Raw genomic sequence first — 19,044 nt, 5'->3', positions numbered from 1 at the left:
GTGGGACTGACAGGGCAGTCATGGTGGGACTGACAGGGCAGTCATGGTGGGACTGACAGGGCAGTCATGGTGTTGATGGTGGGACTGACAGGGCAGTCATGGTGTTGATGGTGGGACTGACAGGGCAGTGATGGTGGGACTGACAGGACAGTCATGGTGTTGATGGTGGGACTGACAGGACAGTGATGGTGGGACTGACAGGGCAGTCATGGTGGGACTGACAGGACAGTCATGGTGTTGATGGTGGGACTGACAGGACAGTGATGGTGGGACTGACAGGGCAGTCATGGTGGGACTGACAGGACAGTCATGGTGTTGATGGTGGGACTGACAGGACAGTGATGGTGGGACTGACAGGGCAGTCATGGTGGGACTGACAGGACAGTCATGGTGTTGATGGTGGGACTGACAGGACAGTGATGGTGGGACTGACAGGACAGTCATGGTGTTGATGGTGGGACTGACAGGACAGTGATGGTGGGACTGACAGGGCAGTCATGGTGGGACTGACAGGGCAGTCATGGTGTTGATGGTGGGACTGACAGGACAGTGATGGTGGGACTGACAGGACAGTCATGGTGTTGATGGTGGGACTGACAGGACAGTGTTACATGGTGATCTAGTGTGACTGACAGGACAGTGATGGTGTAGAGAGGGTAGAATTCTAATAAGAGCTCTGTGTCTGCTTCAGTGTCTCTGCCAAACAACACACACTGGAATGAGACGGCCCTGTCCCTCTGAGCCAATGGTGCTGTTGCTCTCTCTCTTCTCTCGCTCACGCGCTCTCTGTTCCTCATTCTGATTGGCTATGCCCTAGATGAGATCAGGGCAGCAGATGGACAGGTGTGTGTGTGTGTGTGTGTGTGTGTGTGTGTGTGTGTGTGTGTGTGTGTGTGTGTGTGTGTGTGTGTGTGTGTGTGTGTGTGTGTGTGTGTGTGTGTGTGTGTGTGTGTGTGTGTGTGTGTGTGTGTGTGTGCTTGGGTGAACGTGCTCATATGAACAGCTGTGTGTTTAACTCAGTGTAATAGTCGGGTGAATGTTTCTCCACATCCCCTTTTTCTTGATGTTTCTTCCATATGAGCGGCACAGAGACGTGTGTTTGTTGTTGCCTCAGCGGCTGTCCCTGGCAAGGACAGAGGAATCCACTGATCTGGTCTTCTAAGTGCAGCTGAGTGTCGAGCCAGGATCAGGCAGCGTCGCGGGAGAGAGACAGACGGAGAGAGAGGAGAGAGTACAGGGTGAAACGGCCATGCCGGTCTTTAACATTCTCAATGAGAATGTTGCTGTGGAAGGTGAGCCTTAAGAAATGATTTAGATGGTGGGCGTGCGTGTCGCTGGGCGTGCATGTCGCTGGGCGTGCGGGTCGCTGGGCGTGCGGGTCGCTGGGCGTGCGGGTCCCTGTGTGTGAGTGCAGAACATGTTGATGTCTCCTAGGTTATAGAGCTGCAGGGTTCAGTTAGTCTGTGTGTGCGTGTCGCATGTTAGTAAAACTTTGCAGCAGAGTGTCTTTATGTGTGTGCGGATGTACTCATAACTTTGTAGCAGAGTGTCTGTGTGTGTGCGGATGTACTCATAACTTTGTAGCAGAGTGTCTGTGTGTGCGGATGTACTCATAACTTTGTAGCAGAGTGTCTGTGTGTGCGGATGTACTCATAACTTTGTAGCAGAGTGTCTGTGTGTGCGGATGTACTCATAACTTTGTAGCAGAGTGTCTGTGTGTGCGGATGTACTCATAACTTTGTAGCAGAGTGTCTGTGTGTGTGCGGATGTACTCATAACTTTGTAGCAGAGTGTCTGTGTGTGCGGATGTACTCATAACTTTGTAGCAGAGTGTATGAGTCATAGCAGGCAGGAAATAATGTCTCCATGTAACTGTTTACATTGAAACGTGTGGTATGTGGTTACAAGTAGACAGTCTTGCAGCTAACAGTACATCACTACTCATTCTGGAACCCAGGCTGATCTGCTCCATACTGCAGTGATGTCATCTTCAGGTGCCAGTCAGTCTGGCAGTAGCAGAGAGCTGGCCCAGTACCCTTTCAGGTGCCAGTCAGTCTGGCAGTAGCAGAGAGCTGGCCCAGTACCCTTTCAGGTGCCAGTCAGTCTGGCAGTAGCAGAGAGCTGGCCCAGTACCCTTTCAGGTGCCAGTCAGTCTGGCAGTAGCAGAGAGCTGGCCCAGTACTCTCTCTGGTTGTCATGTAATACACTCGGATCACATATCACTGTTGTCTTTGGAGAAATCAGTGAAGGGCATTGAACAACAGAAATGCTGTTATTGTGGATGTTATGGACTCTGAAAGAAGAGGAGCAGTTGTAGTGACTGCGTGTGTGTGGGCGGTGCGCGTGTGTGGACGATGCGCTTGCGTGTGGACGGTTGTGTGTGTGTGTGTGTGTGTGTGGACGGTGTGCGTGTGTTGTTGACTGTGTGTTGGCATGTACACAATGCATCCTACTGGGACAGTAAAGGGGTACAGTAAGATTTAGGGGGTCAGACAGTTTCTCTTGGCACAGCCCACAAAGTGTACTGCCTGGAGGGTTGTTCAGTGGGGCGGTAAGCTCCCGTTCAGATAAGGGCCAGTGGGAAACTTGCTCCACTTCTCCCCGAGGATAAATGAAGACCGCCATGCAGTTATTAGACCCCGCGGCAGCCAGACAGACAGAAATGGCATGTCATATTTTAATGAGTCTCAATCCGGTGCCCCTTACCCCACTGAATGGTACCCTCCAGAGACGAAGGGGGTGTGGATTGGAATGGAGTGATTGTTCTGATATAGACGTTTTGATATAGACTAGGCCTAGTTAGCTTTTACAGGCAGCATGATCAAGTGACATGTCAGTATCAAAGGTTGTTGGCATCCATCCAACGTCTTGTCACTTAGAAACCCAGCGACTAAACTGTCCGTGTTCAGACTCTGGCTTGCCTACTACTTACTTAAAAGGCATACTTTGTTCTAATCGTACTACTTACTATTTAGCATGTACTGTTCGGTAAGAAGTATGTAGTAAGCCACGGCAGAAACCGCTGGTTCCCAAAGTAGCTAGCCCTCTACAAGATCATTACCGGACTCCATCTTCATCAACCATCTCCCTGGTCATCTCCTCTGATCAAGCTATCAACTGTCCCTCTCAGACTTGGCCTCTATTGGTTGACCTAGCCAACCAGCTAGGCTACTCATGAGATTGTTTGATTATGAAAAGCGCTATAAAAATGTTGTCTTATTATTATTATTATTATTATTATTATTATTATTGTAGCGACCCGCACAGACAGTTGTGGGTTATGTGTTAGGCTACTAGTGGGTTGTGTCGTACTTGTTCGCGGGGTTATGCCAATCAACCTGCTATCTGCCAATCACGGGATTGCCTGGAATGTTCTGATACTGGGCAGCCTGGTGGATGGCGGAGTGGCGTGAAGGGGGGTTGGGCAGAGGGATGGAGCATTGGAAGTTAAGACCGGGTTTAGCCATTGTTCTCTCTCTTACGTCTGGGCTTCACAAGAGAAGGTCACGGTTGGTTTGTAGTGTACCTTTCATTTTATTTGGCGTGGGCTACGGCCAAACAGTAGCCTGTGTTAAGTTGGGTTAATAAACCGTCCATTCGTTAACTCCATCCTCTGTCTGGACAATTGTTCCTTCATGATCTAGTCAGGTCATTACATTATTATTATAATACCAAATCAGGTTTATTTAGTTTAGTAAAGCAGAAAGCTCTGGCGAAGTGATACCTGCTCACTGCTCTTGCTAGTTAATTGTTTTTCTTTCAACTTATTGTTACCTTGCACCTGCAACAAGAGAGCTCCGATGTGCAAGTGCATTTTTGAATGTTGAAAGTAAACATTTACCAGTCTAGCTAGCTAGACATATTCAGACTGTAACCGTTCAGGTAGAAACTAATGCATAGCATGCACTTTACAATCAGTTTAACACAGATAAACCGACGTGACAAATCAGGAGACAGAGAAGTGTTGGGACCAGCACCGCTGTGGAAAATAGGAGTGCAGGCTACCGCGTTACTAACTCGCTATAGCTAGTGGCAGTGCTTAGTGCGGTGGCAAGAGAGCCAACTATGGCCTCATGACTTACTCAACCTTTTTTTGCGGCATTTCTCCTGCGGTGTTCACCACTGAATGAAATGCCTGGTATTTTCATCAGACCCTGTAACAGTTTGAACACAAGTCCTGATTTTTACAAGTAGCTAGCTAGAGTAATGATATGACATTGTCGCTCAACAGCAAGCAAGTCACTCTGTTGCCAACGTTACTGTTGAACAGTTATAACGTGTAGTCCTACTGAATCACGTAACTAGCTAGATAAAGTCACCGCATGCTGCAGATCTGTTGTAACGTTACGTCGAAATAGTCATGATAGTTTTTGTTCTCCTTAAATTATTTATATTTGGACTCCACTGCAGAAGCTGAGCTATTTGCCATATTCTAAGTTGTTAATTTGAAGAGCTCTAGCTATCAAAACTCTAAGGCACTGGCTGCGAAATTCCTGTAAAGTGTGCAGCGAATTCTACTAGATGAAAAGCCGAAATCAGTATAACATTCTGGCATAAAGCATACTTTATTTGATAAAATTCACATACTATAAAACGGAATATTTTCGCATACTGAGAACGCGTCATGCGCGATTGCGTTGTTTCCCGCTATTCGTTGATTTCGGTAGCGCAGCCCAATGTCTAATTGATCAGCTGTTGTCCTAGTCGAAATGAGTATGACATCCGGGCATTTTAAAGTATACTAGAATTCCGAAATGTCACACTATTAAACTATTTTCTCGCATACTCAAACGGCCTACAATTTAGGACGCAAGTATGGATATTTGGACACCGCTATTGATTCCCCTCCCTGTGATATTTAAAAACCCCAACCCCAAGGAGTTTGCTGTGTTTTATTCACAGCATATTAAAACCTCTCTGGGGTATATGGGACACACTCGCCAACAGCCAGTGAAATAGCAGGGCACCAAATTCAAAACAACAACAAATCTCATAATTCAAATTTCTCAAACGTATAACTATTATATCCCATTTTAAAGATACACTTCTCGTTAATCCAACCACAGTGTCCGATTTCAAAAAGGCTTTACGGCGAAAGCATAACATTAGATTATGTTAGGACAGCGCCTAGACAAGAAAAACCACACAGCCATTTTCCAAGCAAGGAGAGGCATCACAAAAACCAGAAATACAGCTAAAATTAATCACTAACCTTTGATGATCTTCATCAGATGGTACTCATAGGACTTCATGTTACACAATACATGTATGTTTTGCTTGATAAAGTTCATATTTGTATCCAAAAGCCCCTTTTTATATTGGTGTGTAATGTTCAGAAATGTTTTGCCTCCCAAAACTTCTGGTGAATGAGCACATCAATTTACAGAAATACTCATCATAAACGTTGATAAAATATACAACTGTTATTTAAAGAATTATAGATACACTTCTCCTTAATGCAACCGCTGTGTCAGATTTCAAAAAAGCTTTACGGCGAAAGCAAACTTTGCAATAATCTGAGTACAGCGCTCAGACACCAAAAGAAGCCACACAGATACCCGCCATTTTGGAGTCAACAGAAGTCACAAATAACATTATACATATTCACTTACCTTTTGATCTTCATCGGAATGCACTCCCAGGAATCTCAGTTCTACAATAAATGTTTGTTTTGTTCGATAAAGTTAATCTTTATGTCCAAATACCTCCATTTTGTTCGCGCATTCAGTCGAGTAATCCAAATGCACTGTGCTCGCGCAGTAAGTTCAGACGAAAGGTCAAAAAAGTTATATTACAGTTCGTAGAAACATGTCAAACGATGTATAGAATCAATCTTTAGGATGTTTTTATCATAAATCTTCCAGAATATTCCAACCGGACGATTCCTTTGTCTTCAGAAATTAAAAGGAACACACCTAACTCTCACGGGAGTGCGCGCGATTGAGCTCATGTCATTTTCTCAGTCATCTGACTCCATATGCTCTTATTCTCTCCCCATTCACAGTAGAAGCATGAAACAACATTCTAAAGATGATTGACATCTAGTGGAAGCCTTAGGCAGTGCAAAATGACCCCACAGACACTGTATATTGGATAGGGAATCACATGAAAAACTACAAACCTCAGATTTCCACACTTCCTGGTTGGATTTTTTTCTCAGGTTTTTGCCTGCCATATGAGTTCTGTTATACTCACAGACATCATTTAAACAGTTTTAGAAACTTCATAGTGTTTTCTATCCAAATCTACTAATAATATGCATATCCTACCTTCTGGGCCTGAGTAGCAGGCAGTTTACTACGGGCACGCTTTTCATCCGGACGTCAAAATACTGCCCCCTACCCAAGAGAGGTTAATCATAAGGACAATTTATGACAAGTGTGCACTCGTTCACTCCTCCTCAAGGATCAAAGCCCGAGCACACACTGCTGCACTAATATCGCTCCGTAGTAATGGGAGAATCAGAATTGTGCTTTTGTCATCCGTGGGTGATCTATAGGCCTATCCCAGTCTTGACTGCTGACAGAGTAGTACTAAATCACATGTGGGGTTGGTTTATAGGATTCAGCACTAATACCAGTATGTCACTCTGAAGACTGGCCTAGATCAGAGGCTTGTAACGCTGAAGACTAGATATGAAGACGAGCCTAGATCAGAGGTCCTAATCTCCCACGCTCTCTCATTCCCCTCTACTGCATAGCTTTTGAATATGAATATGAAAATAGATTATGAATAAATAATAAACCATTATGATTTTGAATTAAGAAATGACTCTATGGTATGTTTTTTCAAAGCTAAGGATAACCAGTTTTGTTTACATAACCTGGTGATGACTGATGACCCCCTAACCTTAACCCTTGAACTCTAGACAGGAAGTGTTTCTGAAACAGAAACCTTAGTCAGAGAGGAAGAGGTGAAGCGAGAGGGTCCAATCCCGTTGTTGTATCATTTGATTTACACAACATGTCTACCACTTTGAAGATGCAAAATATATTTTCTTGTGAAACAAACAAGAAATAAGACAAAAAGACAATAGTTATGCACTCAAGTTTCAAGTTTTCACCCCCTCAAAGTCAATACTTTGTAGAGCCACCTTTTGCAGCAATTACAGCTGCAAGTCTCTTGGGGTATGTCTCTATGAGCATGGCACATCTAGCCACTGGGATTGTTGCCCATTATTCAAGGCAAAACTGCTTCAGCTCCTTCAAGTTGGATGGGTTCCGCTGGTGTACAGCAATCTTTAAGTCATATGACAGTTTCTCAATTGGATTGAGGTCTTTGACTTTGACTAGGCCATTCCAAGACATTTATATGTTTCCCCTTAAACCACTTGAGTGTTGCTTTAGCAGTATGCTTAGGGTCATTGTCCTGCTGGAAGGTGAACCTCCGTCCCAGTCTCAACTCTCTGGAAGACTGAAACAGGTTTCCCTCAAAAATGTCCCTGTATTTAGCGCCATCCATCATTCCTTCAATTCTGACCAGTTTCCCAGTCCCTGCCGATGGAAAAACATCCCAGGGGTGATGGGAGGTGTTGGGTTCGCGCCAGACAGTGTTTTCCTTGATGGCCAAAAAGCTCAATTTTAGTCTCATCTGACCAGGGTGCCTTCTTCCATATGTTTGGGGAGTCTCCCATATGCCTGTTGGCGAACACCAAACGTGTTAGCTTATTTTTTTCTTTATAGCTTATTTTTTTCTTTAAGCAATGGCTTTTTTCTGGCCACTCTTCCGTGAAGCCCAGCTCTGTGGAGTGTACGGCTTAAAGTGGTCCTATGGACAGACACTCCAATCTCCGCTGTGGAGCTCTGCAGCTCCTTCAGGGTTATCTTTGGTCTCTTTGTTGCCTCTGTAATTAATGCCCTCCTTGCCTGGTCCGTGAGTTTTGGTGAGTGGCCCTCTCTTGGCAGGTTTGTTGTGGTGCCATATTCTTTCAATTTTTTTAATAATGGATTTGATGGTGCTCTGTGGGATGTTCAAAGTTTCGGATATTTTTTTATAACCCAACCCTGATCTGTACTTCTCCACAACTTTGTCCCTGACCTGTTTGGAGAGATCCTTGGTCTTCATGGTGCCCCTTGCTTAGTGGTGTGGCAGACTCTGGGGCCTTCCAGAACAGATAGATAGATAGATAGATAGATATTTATTATTATTATATTTAGTATTATTATTATATTTATTATTATTATTATATATATTATTATTATATATATTATATATATATATATATATATATATATATATATATATATTATATATATATATATTTATTTTTATATACTGAGATCATGTGACACTTAGATTGCACACAGGTGGACTATATTTAACTTTAACTAATTATGTGACTTCTGAAGGTAATTGGTTGCACCAAACCTTATTTAGGGGCTTCATAGTGGCACACACCACTTTTCAGTTTTTATTTTTTTGAAATAAATTATTTTTCACTTCACCATTTTGGACTATTTTGTGTATGTCCATTACATGAAATCCAAATAAAAATGCATTTAAAATACAGGTTGGAATGCAACAAAATAGGAAACTCCAAGGGGGATGAATACTTTTGCAAGGCACTGTATGTGAAAGTGACAGTTGAGGCATAATGGGGTGAATGCTATACTTAAATCCAAACTGGTTCTCCAGCAGATTAGGTAGAATGGCTCACCCCATGTTCAAGGATGGCCTTTTTCCCTTTATTCAGATTACAACCTCTCACTTTCGGATATTTGAAAATGAAATAATCTCCAAAATATCGCTATTTTTCAAGCAAGCCATTGACAGTTTGTTGCAATTTCAATTTAATCCACCAGAAAAGACAGAATAAATATTATGGTTAAACTCTTATTATACTAATTGATAAAAAAACAAACATTATTTTTGGATAAAAATTTTTATATATGGTTTCTTTAAGTGATATAAATAGAACTGGTGGAGTTGTCTGACATATAACAAAAATATATGGAAATGTCTGCTCTATCCAAAATTACAACCAACTAATTGCAGCATTACAGAAAATGGAAGAGTCAAGTGGAAGGGGGAGAACGTAAGGAACTTGTCTGTCAGCCCTGCATTAAAGAACAGCATTTGTTAAAGACAATTGTGATAAAGAATTATACCAGAGCTGAAAGGTGGGACTAAAAATAACCAAAACAAACAAGATCACTAATGTAAAATATACTGTGTCCATAAAATGTATATAGGCTCTGAACTTTGTGAAACATCACAACATTAATTGAAAAATATATGGCAAATAGAAATCCAAAATTGGATGGTGTTCAGAGATAGATGTGAGAGGTTGGGGTAGCTGAAGGATGGGACGAAAAACAAACAAAAGATGACTAATGAGCCTCCTGAATGTCGTAGTGGTCTAAGGCACTGCATCACAGTGCTAGCTGTGCCACTAGAGTTTCTGGGTTCGAGTCCAGGCTCTGTCACAGCCGCGGCGCACAATTGGCCCAGCGTCGTCTGGGTTAGGGAGGGTTTGGCCGGCAGGGATGTCCTTGTCCCATCGCGCACCTAGCGACTCCTGTGGTGAGCCGGCTGCAGTGCACACTGACACGGTCACCAGGTGCACAGTGTTTCCTCCGACACATTGGTGCAGCTGGCTTCCGGGTTAAGTGGGTATTGTGTCAAGAAGCAGTGCAGCTTGGTTGGGTTGTGTTTCGGAGGACGCACAGCTCTCGACCTTCGCCTCTTCCGAGTCCGTACGGGAGTTGCAGCGATGAAAGAAGAAAAAAAAAAAAGAAACGTATTTTTCAACAGCTCCACAAATTTCTTGTTAACAGGCAATTGTTTTGGCAAGTCGGTTAGGACATCTACTTTGTGCACGACACAAGTAATTATTCCAACAACTGTTTACAGACAGATTATTTCACTTATTCACTGTATCACAATTCCAGTGGGTTAGAAGTTTACATACACTAAGTTGACTGTGCCTTTAAACAGCTTGTAAAATTCCAGAAAATGATGTCATGGCTTTAGAAGCTTCTGATAAGCTAATTGACATCATTTGAGTCAATTGGAGGTTTACCTGTGGATGTATTTCAAGGCCTACCTTCGAACTCAGTGCCTCTTTGCTTGACATTGACAATTGTACTCTGTTTCATCCTTGGGAGCAATTTCCAAATGCCTGAAGGTACCACGTTCATCTGTACAAACAATAGTATGCAAGTATAAACACCATTGGACCACGTAGCCGTCATACCTCTCAGGGAGGAGACGCGTTCTGTCTCCTAGAGATGAACAGACTTTGGTGCGAAAAGTCCAAATCAATCCTAGAACTACAGCAAAGGACCTTGTGAAGATACTGGAGGAAACCGGTACAAAAGTCTATATCCACAGTAAAACGAGTCCAATATCAACATAACCTGAATGGCCGCTCAGCAAGGAAGAAGCCAATGCTCCAAAACCGCCATAAAAAAGCCAGACTAAGGTTTGCAACTACACATGGGGACAAAGATTGTGTTTTTTGGAGAATTGTCCTCTGGTCTGATGAAACAAAAATAGAACTGTTTGGCCATAATGACCATCGTTATGTTTGGAGGAAAAGGGGGGGGGGCTTGCAAGCCAAAGAACACCATCCCAACCGTGAAGCACCTGGGTGGCAGCATCATGTTGTGGGGGTGCTTTGCTGCAGGAGGGACTGGTGCACATCACAAAATAGATGGCATCATGATGAAAGAAAATTATGTGGATATATTGAAGCAACATCTCAAGATATCAGTCAGGAAGTTAAAGCTTGGTCGCAAATGGGTCTTCCAAATGGACAATGACCTCAAGCATACGTCTAAAGTTGTGGCAAAATGGCTTAAGGACAACAAAGTCAAAGTATTGGAGTGGCCATCACAAACCCCTGACCTCAATCCTATAGAACATTTGTGGGCAGAACTGAAAAGCGTGTGCGAGCAAGGAGGCCTACAAACCTGACTCAGTTACACCAGCTCTGTCAGGAGGAATGGGCCAAAATTCACTCTACTTATTGTGGGAAGCTTGTAGAAGGCTACCTGAAACATTTGACCCAAGTTAAACAATTGAAAGGCAATGCTACCAAATAGTAATTGAGTGTATGTAAACTTCTGACCCACTGGGAATGTGATGAAAGAAATAAAAGCTGAAATAAATCCTTTCTCTGTACTATTATTCTGACATTTCACATTCTTAAAATAAAGTGGTGATCCTAACTGAACAAATTTTTACTAGGATTAAATGTCAGGAATTGTGAAAAACTGAGTTTAAATGTATTTGGCTAAGGTGTATGTAAACTTCCGACTTCAACTGTATATGTATCCACACTGTGATGACATCCTTTATACCCAGGTAAGGGCAAACTAGCTGTGTGTGTTTGCAATGTGTGCATGTGTGCGCGCATTTGGAGAGCTGTATTCGGCATGTTTGACGTGTGTGTTTGTGTGACGTGTATATGTGTTTCGAGTCATGTATAAATATATCAGAGCCCAGTGTTGGTCCAGTGAACATGTTTCTTCCTTCCTGTGTCTCAGAAGGCACCGGGCCCTGTGTGTATTTTTAACCCTACAGTAGATGGAGAGGGAAGGAGGTGGAGCAGACCGATGTTCAGGTCAGTGTGGGGAAGGGCATGGCGGTATACCGTATTTTCTATAACGGTATTTCAGTGTTTGGTTTGTTAGATGTGACACGCTACTCCACCATGTGTAAAGTCCATTTTATAGTTTACTCCACTTCTTGAGTCATCTCTCTCTATCTCTACATGCCACTTTCTTTTTTTTTTATTACACTATTACTTTGGTTATTTTACTGGTTGCTAAAATTCTAATAGTTTGCCTAATTTCAGTTTTGACGACAAGCACTGTAGAGAATCATTGTACCATCTAAACGGAGATTTAGTGGCAAAATATCATATTGTGATATTTTTTACATTGATGACAGTTTGACGGTATTTTATGTTTTTGAATAATAAAAGTTCTAAATATGCTTTGAGTACTTCATGACCCTGGGGTGGCAACACATAAATTATAAGCAATATCAATGGGGCTTTCTCCATTTTGATTTGTTTTATACTGTTCAATCCAACTTCAACCCAAAATACTTTTCAGAATTTTCATAAATTTATGCACTTCCTGCACTAATTTGTTTTAATTTCCTCACTGTGCCACATAGGGCTGCATGATATGGGCAAAAAAATCTAGGCATAATTAATTGGTGAACTGTTGGAATCATGGAACTCCACTGAACAAAAATATAAATGCAACATGTAAAGTGTTGGTTTCATGAGCTGAAATAAAAGATCTCCAAAAATGTCCATACTCACAAAAAGGTCATTTTCTTGCAGATTTTGGGAACAAATTTGTTTACATCCCTGTTAGGGATAATTTTATCCTTTTATCAAGGTAATTCATCCACCTGACAGGTGTGGCATATCAAGAAGCTGAAAGATTGATGCTTTACAACGTTTGACATGTTTCAACGAATGTAAATATAACATTTTTTACTTTTCGTCGTGACATTTTCCGCGCGCTTCCTACACTTGGAGTAGCTTACTGAACGCGCTAACAACAAGGAGCTATTTGGACATAAATTATGGAGTCTATCGAACAAAACAACATTTATTGTGGACCTGGGATTCCTGTAAGTGCCTTCTGATGAAGATCATCAAAGGTAAGTGAATATTTCTAATGCTATTTATGATTTTAGACGCTAAATGACGCTAGCGTCCCACCTGCCCAAGAGAGGTTAAACAGCATGATCATTACAAAAGTGCACCTTGTGCTGGGGACAATGAAAGGCCACTCTAAATTGTGCAGTTTGTCACACAACACAATGTCGCAGATGTCAGAAGTTTTGAGGGACTGTGCAATTGGCATGCTAACTGCAGGAATGTCCACCAGAGCTGTTGCCAGAGAATTAAATTATAATTTCTCTACCATAAGCCGCCTCCCACGTTGTTTTAGAGAATTTGACTTCCAACCGGCCTCACAACCGCAGACCACATGTAACCACGCCAGCCCAGGACCTCTACATCTGTATTTTTCCCCTGCGGGTTCTTCAGAGGGGGGTGCAGAAGCGTATTTCGCTCTGTAATAAAGCCCTTTTGTGAGGAAAAACTCATTCTGATTGGCTGGCTACCCAGTGGGTTTGCCTATGCCCTCCCAGGCCCATCCTATGGCTGCACCCCTGCCCAGTCATGTGAAATCCATAGATTAGGGCCTAATTCATTTATTTCAATTGACTCATTTCCTTTATATGAACTGTAACTCAGCAAAATCTTTGAAACTGTTGCATGTTATGTTTTTTATATATATATTTTTTTCTGTCTATTTTTCTAATTCTATAGTTGGAGCACTTTGAAAACACTGTTGTTTGACATGGCAGCAGGTATATCTCACTGGTCACCCCCAAAGCCAATTCCTTGTTTGGTAGCCTTTCCTTCCAGTTCTCTGCTGCCAATGACTGGACCTAACTGCAAAAATCACTGAAGCTGGAGACTCATATCTCCCTCACTAGCTTTAAGCACCAGCTGTCAGAGCAGCTCACAGATCACTGCACATAGCCCATCTGTAAACAGCCCATCTATCTACCTCATCCCCATACTGTATTTATTTATCTACTTGCACATTCATCTTCTGCACATCTACCATTCCAGTGTTTTAATTGCTATATTGTACTTACTTCGCCACCATGGCCTATTTATTGCCTTAACTCCCTTATCTTACCTCATTTGCACTCACTGTATATAGACTTTGTTTTTTTTGTTTCTACTGTTTCTCTGTATGTATCGAGTTGCTATGCTTTATCTTGGCCAGGTTGCAGTTGCAAATGAGAACTTGTTCTCAACTAGCCTACCTGGTTAAATAAAGGTGAAATAAAATAAATAAATACATTTAAAAAAGCCAGAGGAATTATTGTGACAGGAACAAAAGAGTTGGTCAGTGTTTCAGGGGACCCTAATTAGATGTTACATTACATGTTTTCTCTTACGTCATTAAGATAGCTAGCGCTCGCTAACATTCATGCTTTGTCTATTTGGCTTGCACTGGTAACAGGCTCTATTAGCTAGCAACGTTTGCTATGACTCTTCGTACATTTAGCAAGCTATCCAGCTAACGAGTGATTAGCATTAGCGGCTAACACAATGTATTTTAAGAACTTATTAAGAAAAGACAAACGAGCTGTTTGCAGACAGTAAGATACACTATTAGTTTGTGTAATTATAGAATGCTTTTTTTGCTATCAGGACCTATATACTAGGAGATGTCAGAGGAAGCCCCAAAAAGTTGTCAAAGACTCCAGTCCCCCAAGTCATAGAAGGTTCTCTCTGTTACCAAACGACAAGCGGTACCTGAGTCCCAAGTCTAGGTCCAGAGGCTCCTTAACAGCTTCTACCCCCAAGCCATAAGACTGCTGAACAACTAATCAAATGGCCACCTGGGCTAGTTCCATTGACCCTCCCGCCCGCCCTCCCTTTTTTGTTTTTACACTGCTGCTACTGGCTGTTCATTATCTAGACAGTCACTTTACCCTTACCTACATGTACAAATTACCTCGACTAACCTGTACCCCCGCACATTTACTTTATTTTGTAAATTTTCTTAACTGCATTGTTGGATAAGGACTTGTAACGAAGCATTTCACAGTAAGGATTACCTACACCTGTTGTATTCAGTGCATGTGACAAATAAAATGTGATCTATATTAAGAAGCAAAGTGGAAATCTGCATCATTGTTAGCAACATCTTGTTGCATCTGATGATGCAGCTGGTGTGAATGGCACGGCAAGGGCTTGAGTAACACTGGGCAGGGCTTGGTGTGGGAAGCGGCATGCAGCAGGAGCAAGAGTGACGACTCAAGCAGCAAACTGAGTCGACTATTAAAGGACATTTTGATTTGCCGGAGAGGCAAATTCATTTAACAAACCAAACATTGAAATACCGTAATAGAAGATAAAGTAAAAACCCAAACCGGTCTGTGCATCCATACCAGTGTATATAGTAAAATACGATATACCGCCCAGCTTCTCTGTTCCACTGCCCCCTGTATAATTTTTTAAAATGTAATTTTAAACAATATTAGACCCATCAAGAACATCATATTTAATTGATTGTTTTTTCGACAGGGACCACATAAAATGTAAATTTCACAATACGTGTAATGCATTATATTAGGTTTAGCTAATTCAGTAGTACAACATAATCCCAAAGTGTCTCAACACACTATATTTAAAATGTGAAAAAGAAATCAAAAGAGCAAACATAATATTGTACTGTAAATAAGATTAAAGAAGGCTTGTTAAACCTTGTGACAATTGAGACATGGATTGTGTATGTGTGCCATTCAGAGGGTGAATGGGCAGGACATAAAATGTAAGTGCCTTTGAACGGGGGTATGGTAGTAGGTGCCAGGTGGTTTGAGTGTGTCAAGAACTGCAATGTTGCTGGGGTTTTCACGCTCAAATTTCCATGGGTCCTCAGATCCTCAAAAGGTTCTACAGCTGCACCATCGAGAGCATCCTGACTGGTTGCATCACCGCCTGGTATGGCAACTGCTCGGCCTCCCACCGCAAGGCACTACTGAGGGTAGTGAGTACGGCCCAGTACATCACTGGGGCAAAGCTTCCTGCCATCCATGACTTCTATACCAGGCGGTGTCAGAGGAAGGCCCTAAAAATCATCAAAGACTCCAGCCACCCTAGTCATAGGCTATTATCTCTGCTACCGCATGGCAAGTGGTACCAGAGCACCAAGTCTAGGTCCAAGTTTCTGCTGCTCTTTAATTACTAGTTACTTTTATTCCTTATTTGTACTGCATTGTTTGTTAAGGGCTCGTAAATAAGCATTTCACTGAAAGGTGAAATACCTGTTCTATTCGGCTCGTGACTAATAAGATTTGATATTGCTGAGGTTTCTGGCATGTTAAACACCTGTCCAGGTGTTGTGAAATTTGGTTTGTGACTCCTTGGCAGACCCCTGGAACGTGCCCCATTATTATCAACACTCTTTGCAGTTGGATGTGTTAGCCTAATTGTTACTTGCTCCATCAGATTAAGTCATCTGTTGCCTTTTTGGACCCCAATTCAGTCAGTGTGATTGACAGGAGAGATGACCAATGGGGCTGTGTTTGAACCCTCCTCATTATCACAGGGGTTCAAGTATGGATATAGTTTCTCAGTGAACATACAACCAGTGAAAGAGTAGATATGAGACCTGTTTTCTACATCATAACAGGAGATCTGACCCTCCTCGTAATCCACAAACACCCCCACCTTCTGGGTTTCTGACTCAGGAAGAGGGGCATAGGGGGTGTGTCCTTGGCTACATACTTATTCATATACAGAGCCCAGAGTCCACCCTCAGGTCTTACAGCAAGGTAAAACAACAGTGTATATAGCTCTAACAAAATAATATTGATTCAGTGTTCCACAGACGGACCATGCTTTTTATCTAGAGTAGGTAGAGACCACCTATCCAGGATGTGTGTAATTTTGACCTACCCTTGCATATTATGGAGCACATTTTGTATTCACATTTTGAGAAGTAACTTTCAACGTGCTTGTAACATTGTCAATTCTCACATTTATATCAGAGTTTTTAATCAAATATCAAAGAAACAACAATCATTAAAAAAATATATATCACCAGTGTCCAGGTTAATATTTTTCTTTCTCTACTTACCTGGGAGTGTTTCCCTCTTGACAGAAGGTGGACTGTTTAGCGGTGTTTAGAGCAACGAGGAGCAGGATAGTTTTAAAATATATATTTTTTTATTTAAGCTTTATTTAACTAGGCAAGTCTGTTAAGAACAAATTCTTATTTACAATGACGGCCTACCAAAAGGCCTCCTGCGGTGACGAAACACACTCACAACAAGAGAGACAACACAACACTACATAAAGAGAGACTTAAGACAACATAGCAAGGCAGCAACATGACAACAACATGGTAGCAACACAACATGATAGCAGCACAAAACAGGGTATAAACATTATTGGGCACAGACAACAGCACAAGAGCAAGAAGTTAGAGACAACAATACATCACACAAAGCAGCCACAACTGTCAGTAAGAGTGTCCTTGATTGAGTCTTTGAATGAAGAGATTGAGATGAAACTGTTCAGTTTGAGTGTTTGTTGCAGCTCGTTCCAGTCGCTAGCTGCATCGAACTGAAAAGAGGAGCGACACAGGGATGTGTGTGCTTTGGGGACCTTTAACATAATGTGACTGGCAGAACGGGTGTTGTATGTGGAGGATGAGGGCTGCAGGAGATATCTCAGATAGGGGGGAGTGAGGCCTAAGAGGGTTTTTATAAATAAGCATCAACCGGTGGGTCATGCGACAGGTATACAGAGATGACCAGTTTACAGAGGAGTATAGAGTGCAGTGATTTGTAGCCTAGTGGTTGGAGTGTTGGGCCAGTAACCGAAAGGTTTCTAGTTCCAATCCACGAGCTGACAAGGTAAAAATCTGTTGTTCTGCCCCTGAACAAGGCAGTAAACCCACTGTTCCTAGGCCGTCATTGTAAATAAGAATTTGTTCTTAACTGATTTGCCATGTTAAATAAAGGTAAATAAAAATAAATAAGGAGCATTGGTGGCAAATCTGATGGCCGAATGGTAAAGAACATCTAGCCGCTCGAGAGAGCACCATTTACCTGCTGATCTATACATTACGTCTCCGTAATCTAGCATGAGTAGGATGGTCATCTGAATCAGAGTTAGTTTGGCAGCTGGGGTGAAAGAGGAGCGATTTACGATTTAACTTTAAAACCTCTTACCACACGGATCCCACTAGCAGGATCAAATTCGACAACTTCCAGTGAAATTGCAGAGCGCCAAATTCAAAATAAAAAATCGTAATATTAAACATTCATGAAAATACTAGTGTCTAACATGGTTCAAAAGCTTAGAATTTTGGTAATTGAACTGCGTTGTCAGATTTCAAAAAGGCTTTACGGCGAAAGCATAGCATTCGATTGTCTGAGGACAGCGCCTCACATTAACATATTTTCCAAACCGGCACAGGCGTCACAAAATCAGAAGTAGCAATAAAATAAATCACTTAATTTTGAAGATCTTCCTCAGTTTGCAATCCCAAGGGTCCCAGCTACACAATGAATGGTCGTTTTGTTCGATAAAGTCCTTCTTTATATCCCAAAAACGCTGTTTAGTTGGCGCCATTGAATTCAATAATCCACTCCTTCAACATGCATACAAAGGATTCCAAAAAATTACCAGCAAAGTTCTTCCAAACAAGTCAAACGATGTTTTTATTAATCCTCAGGTTGTCTAATATCTAAATAAACGATAATATTTCATACGGAGAATACTATGTTCAATAGCAAAGGCAAAGAATGAAGAGTGCACCCTCGTTCATGCGCGCAAAAATACTTTTTCCTTGGTGCTCACCTTGGAAAGACTACAAATACTACTTCATTTAAAATAAAACAAGCCTAAAACCTTGCATAAAGACTGTTGACATCTAGTGGAAGCCATAGGAACTGCAATCTGGGAGGTGGAAATTAGATCTTTCAATAGCATTACATTAGAAGTCATTTGGAGCTCAAAAACAAAATTCTGGATGGATTTTCCTCAGTTTTTTGCCTGCCATATCAGTTCTGTTATACTCACAGACATTATTTTAACAGTTTTCGAAACTTCAATGTGTTTTCTATCCAATTATACCAATTATATGCATATCCTAGCGTCTGGGCCTGAGTAACAAGCAGTTACTTTGGGCATGTCAGACAGGCGGAAATTCAGGAAACTAGACCGTGTGCTGAGAGGTTAACATGCAGCTTTGATATGTGCTGAGAGAAGGACAGTGTACCATCTATCCCTACTCCCAAGTACTTGTATGAGGTGACTACCTCAAACTCTAAACCCTCAGAGGTAGTAGTTACACCTGTGGAGAGAGGGGCATTCTTCTTACCAAACCACATTACCTTTGTTTTGGAGGTGTTCAGAACAAGGTTAAGGGTAGAGAAAGCTTGTTCGACACTAACATGGAACCCAAACTGGCTGCGCAAATTTATTTTGTCCCCCTACACCAAACGAGATCACGTTTGGTGTAGGTTAAAATATCAAAA

At 42.0% G+C, this 19,044-nt stretch overlaps 1 protein-coding gene across 6 annotated transcripts in view; it reads left to right on the top strand.

Moving 5' to 3' along the window:
• LOC106573853 (trafficking kinesin-binding protein 2-like) overlaps window positions 1-19,044 on the top strand; it is a 65,822-nt gene that overhangs the window by 12,240 nt on the left and 34,538 nt on the right. For 2 of the 6 annotated variants that reach the window (XM_082963651.1, XM_082963650.1), the window contains exon 2: window positions 1,115-1,292. The exons of the other annotated variants lie outside the window; for them this stretch is intronic. In XM_082963651.1, the coding sequence (XP_082819777.1) occupies window positions 1,250-1,292 (43 nt within the window). In that variant the 5' untranslated portion in view covers window positions 1,115-1,249. The remainder of the gene's footprint in view (window positions 1-1,114; window positions 1,293-19,044) is intronic. 6 annotated transcript variants of the gene reach the window in all.

Source organism: Salmo salar, chromosome 17 (genome assembly GCF_965601325.2).
Source record: "Salmo salar chromosome 17, fSalSal1, whole genome shotgun sequence".
Lineage (NCBI taxonomy): Eukaryota > Metazoa > Chordata > Actinopteri > Salmoniformes > Salmonidae > Salmo > Salmo salar.
This window is presented reverse-complemented; position numbering and strand designations above follow the sequence as displayed.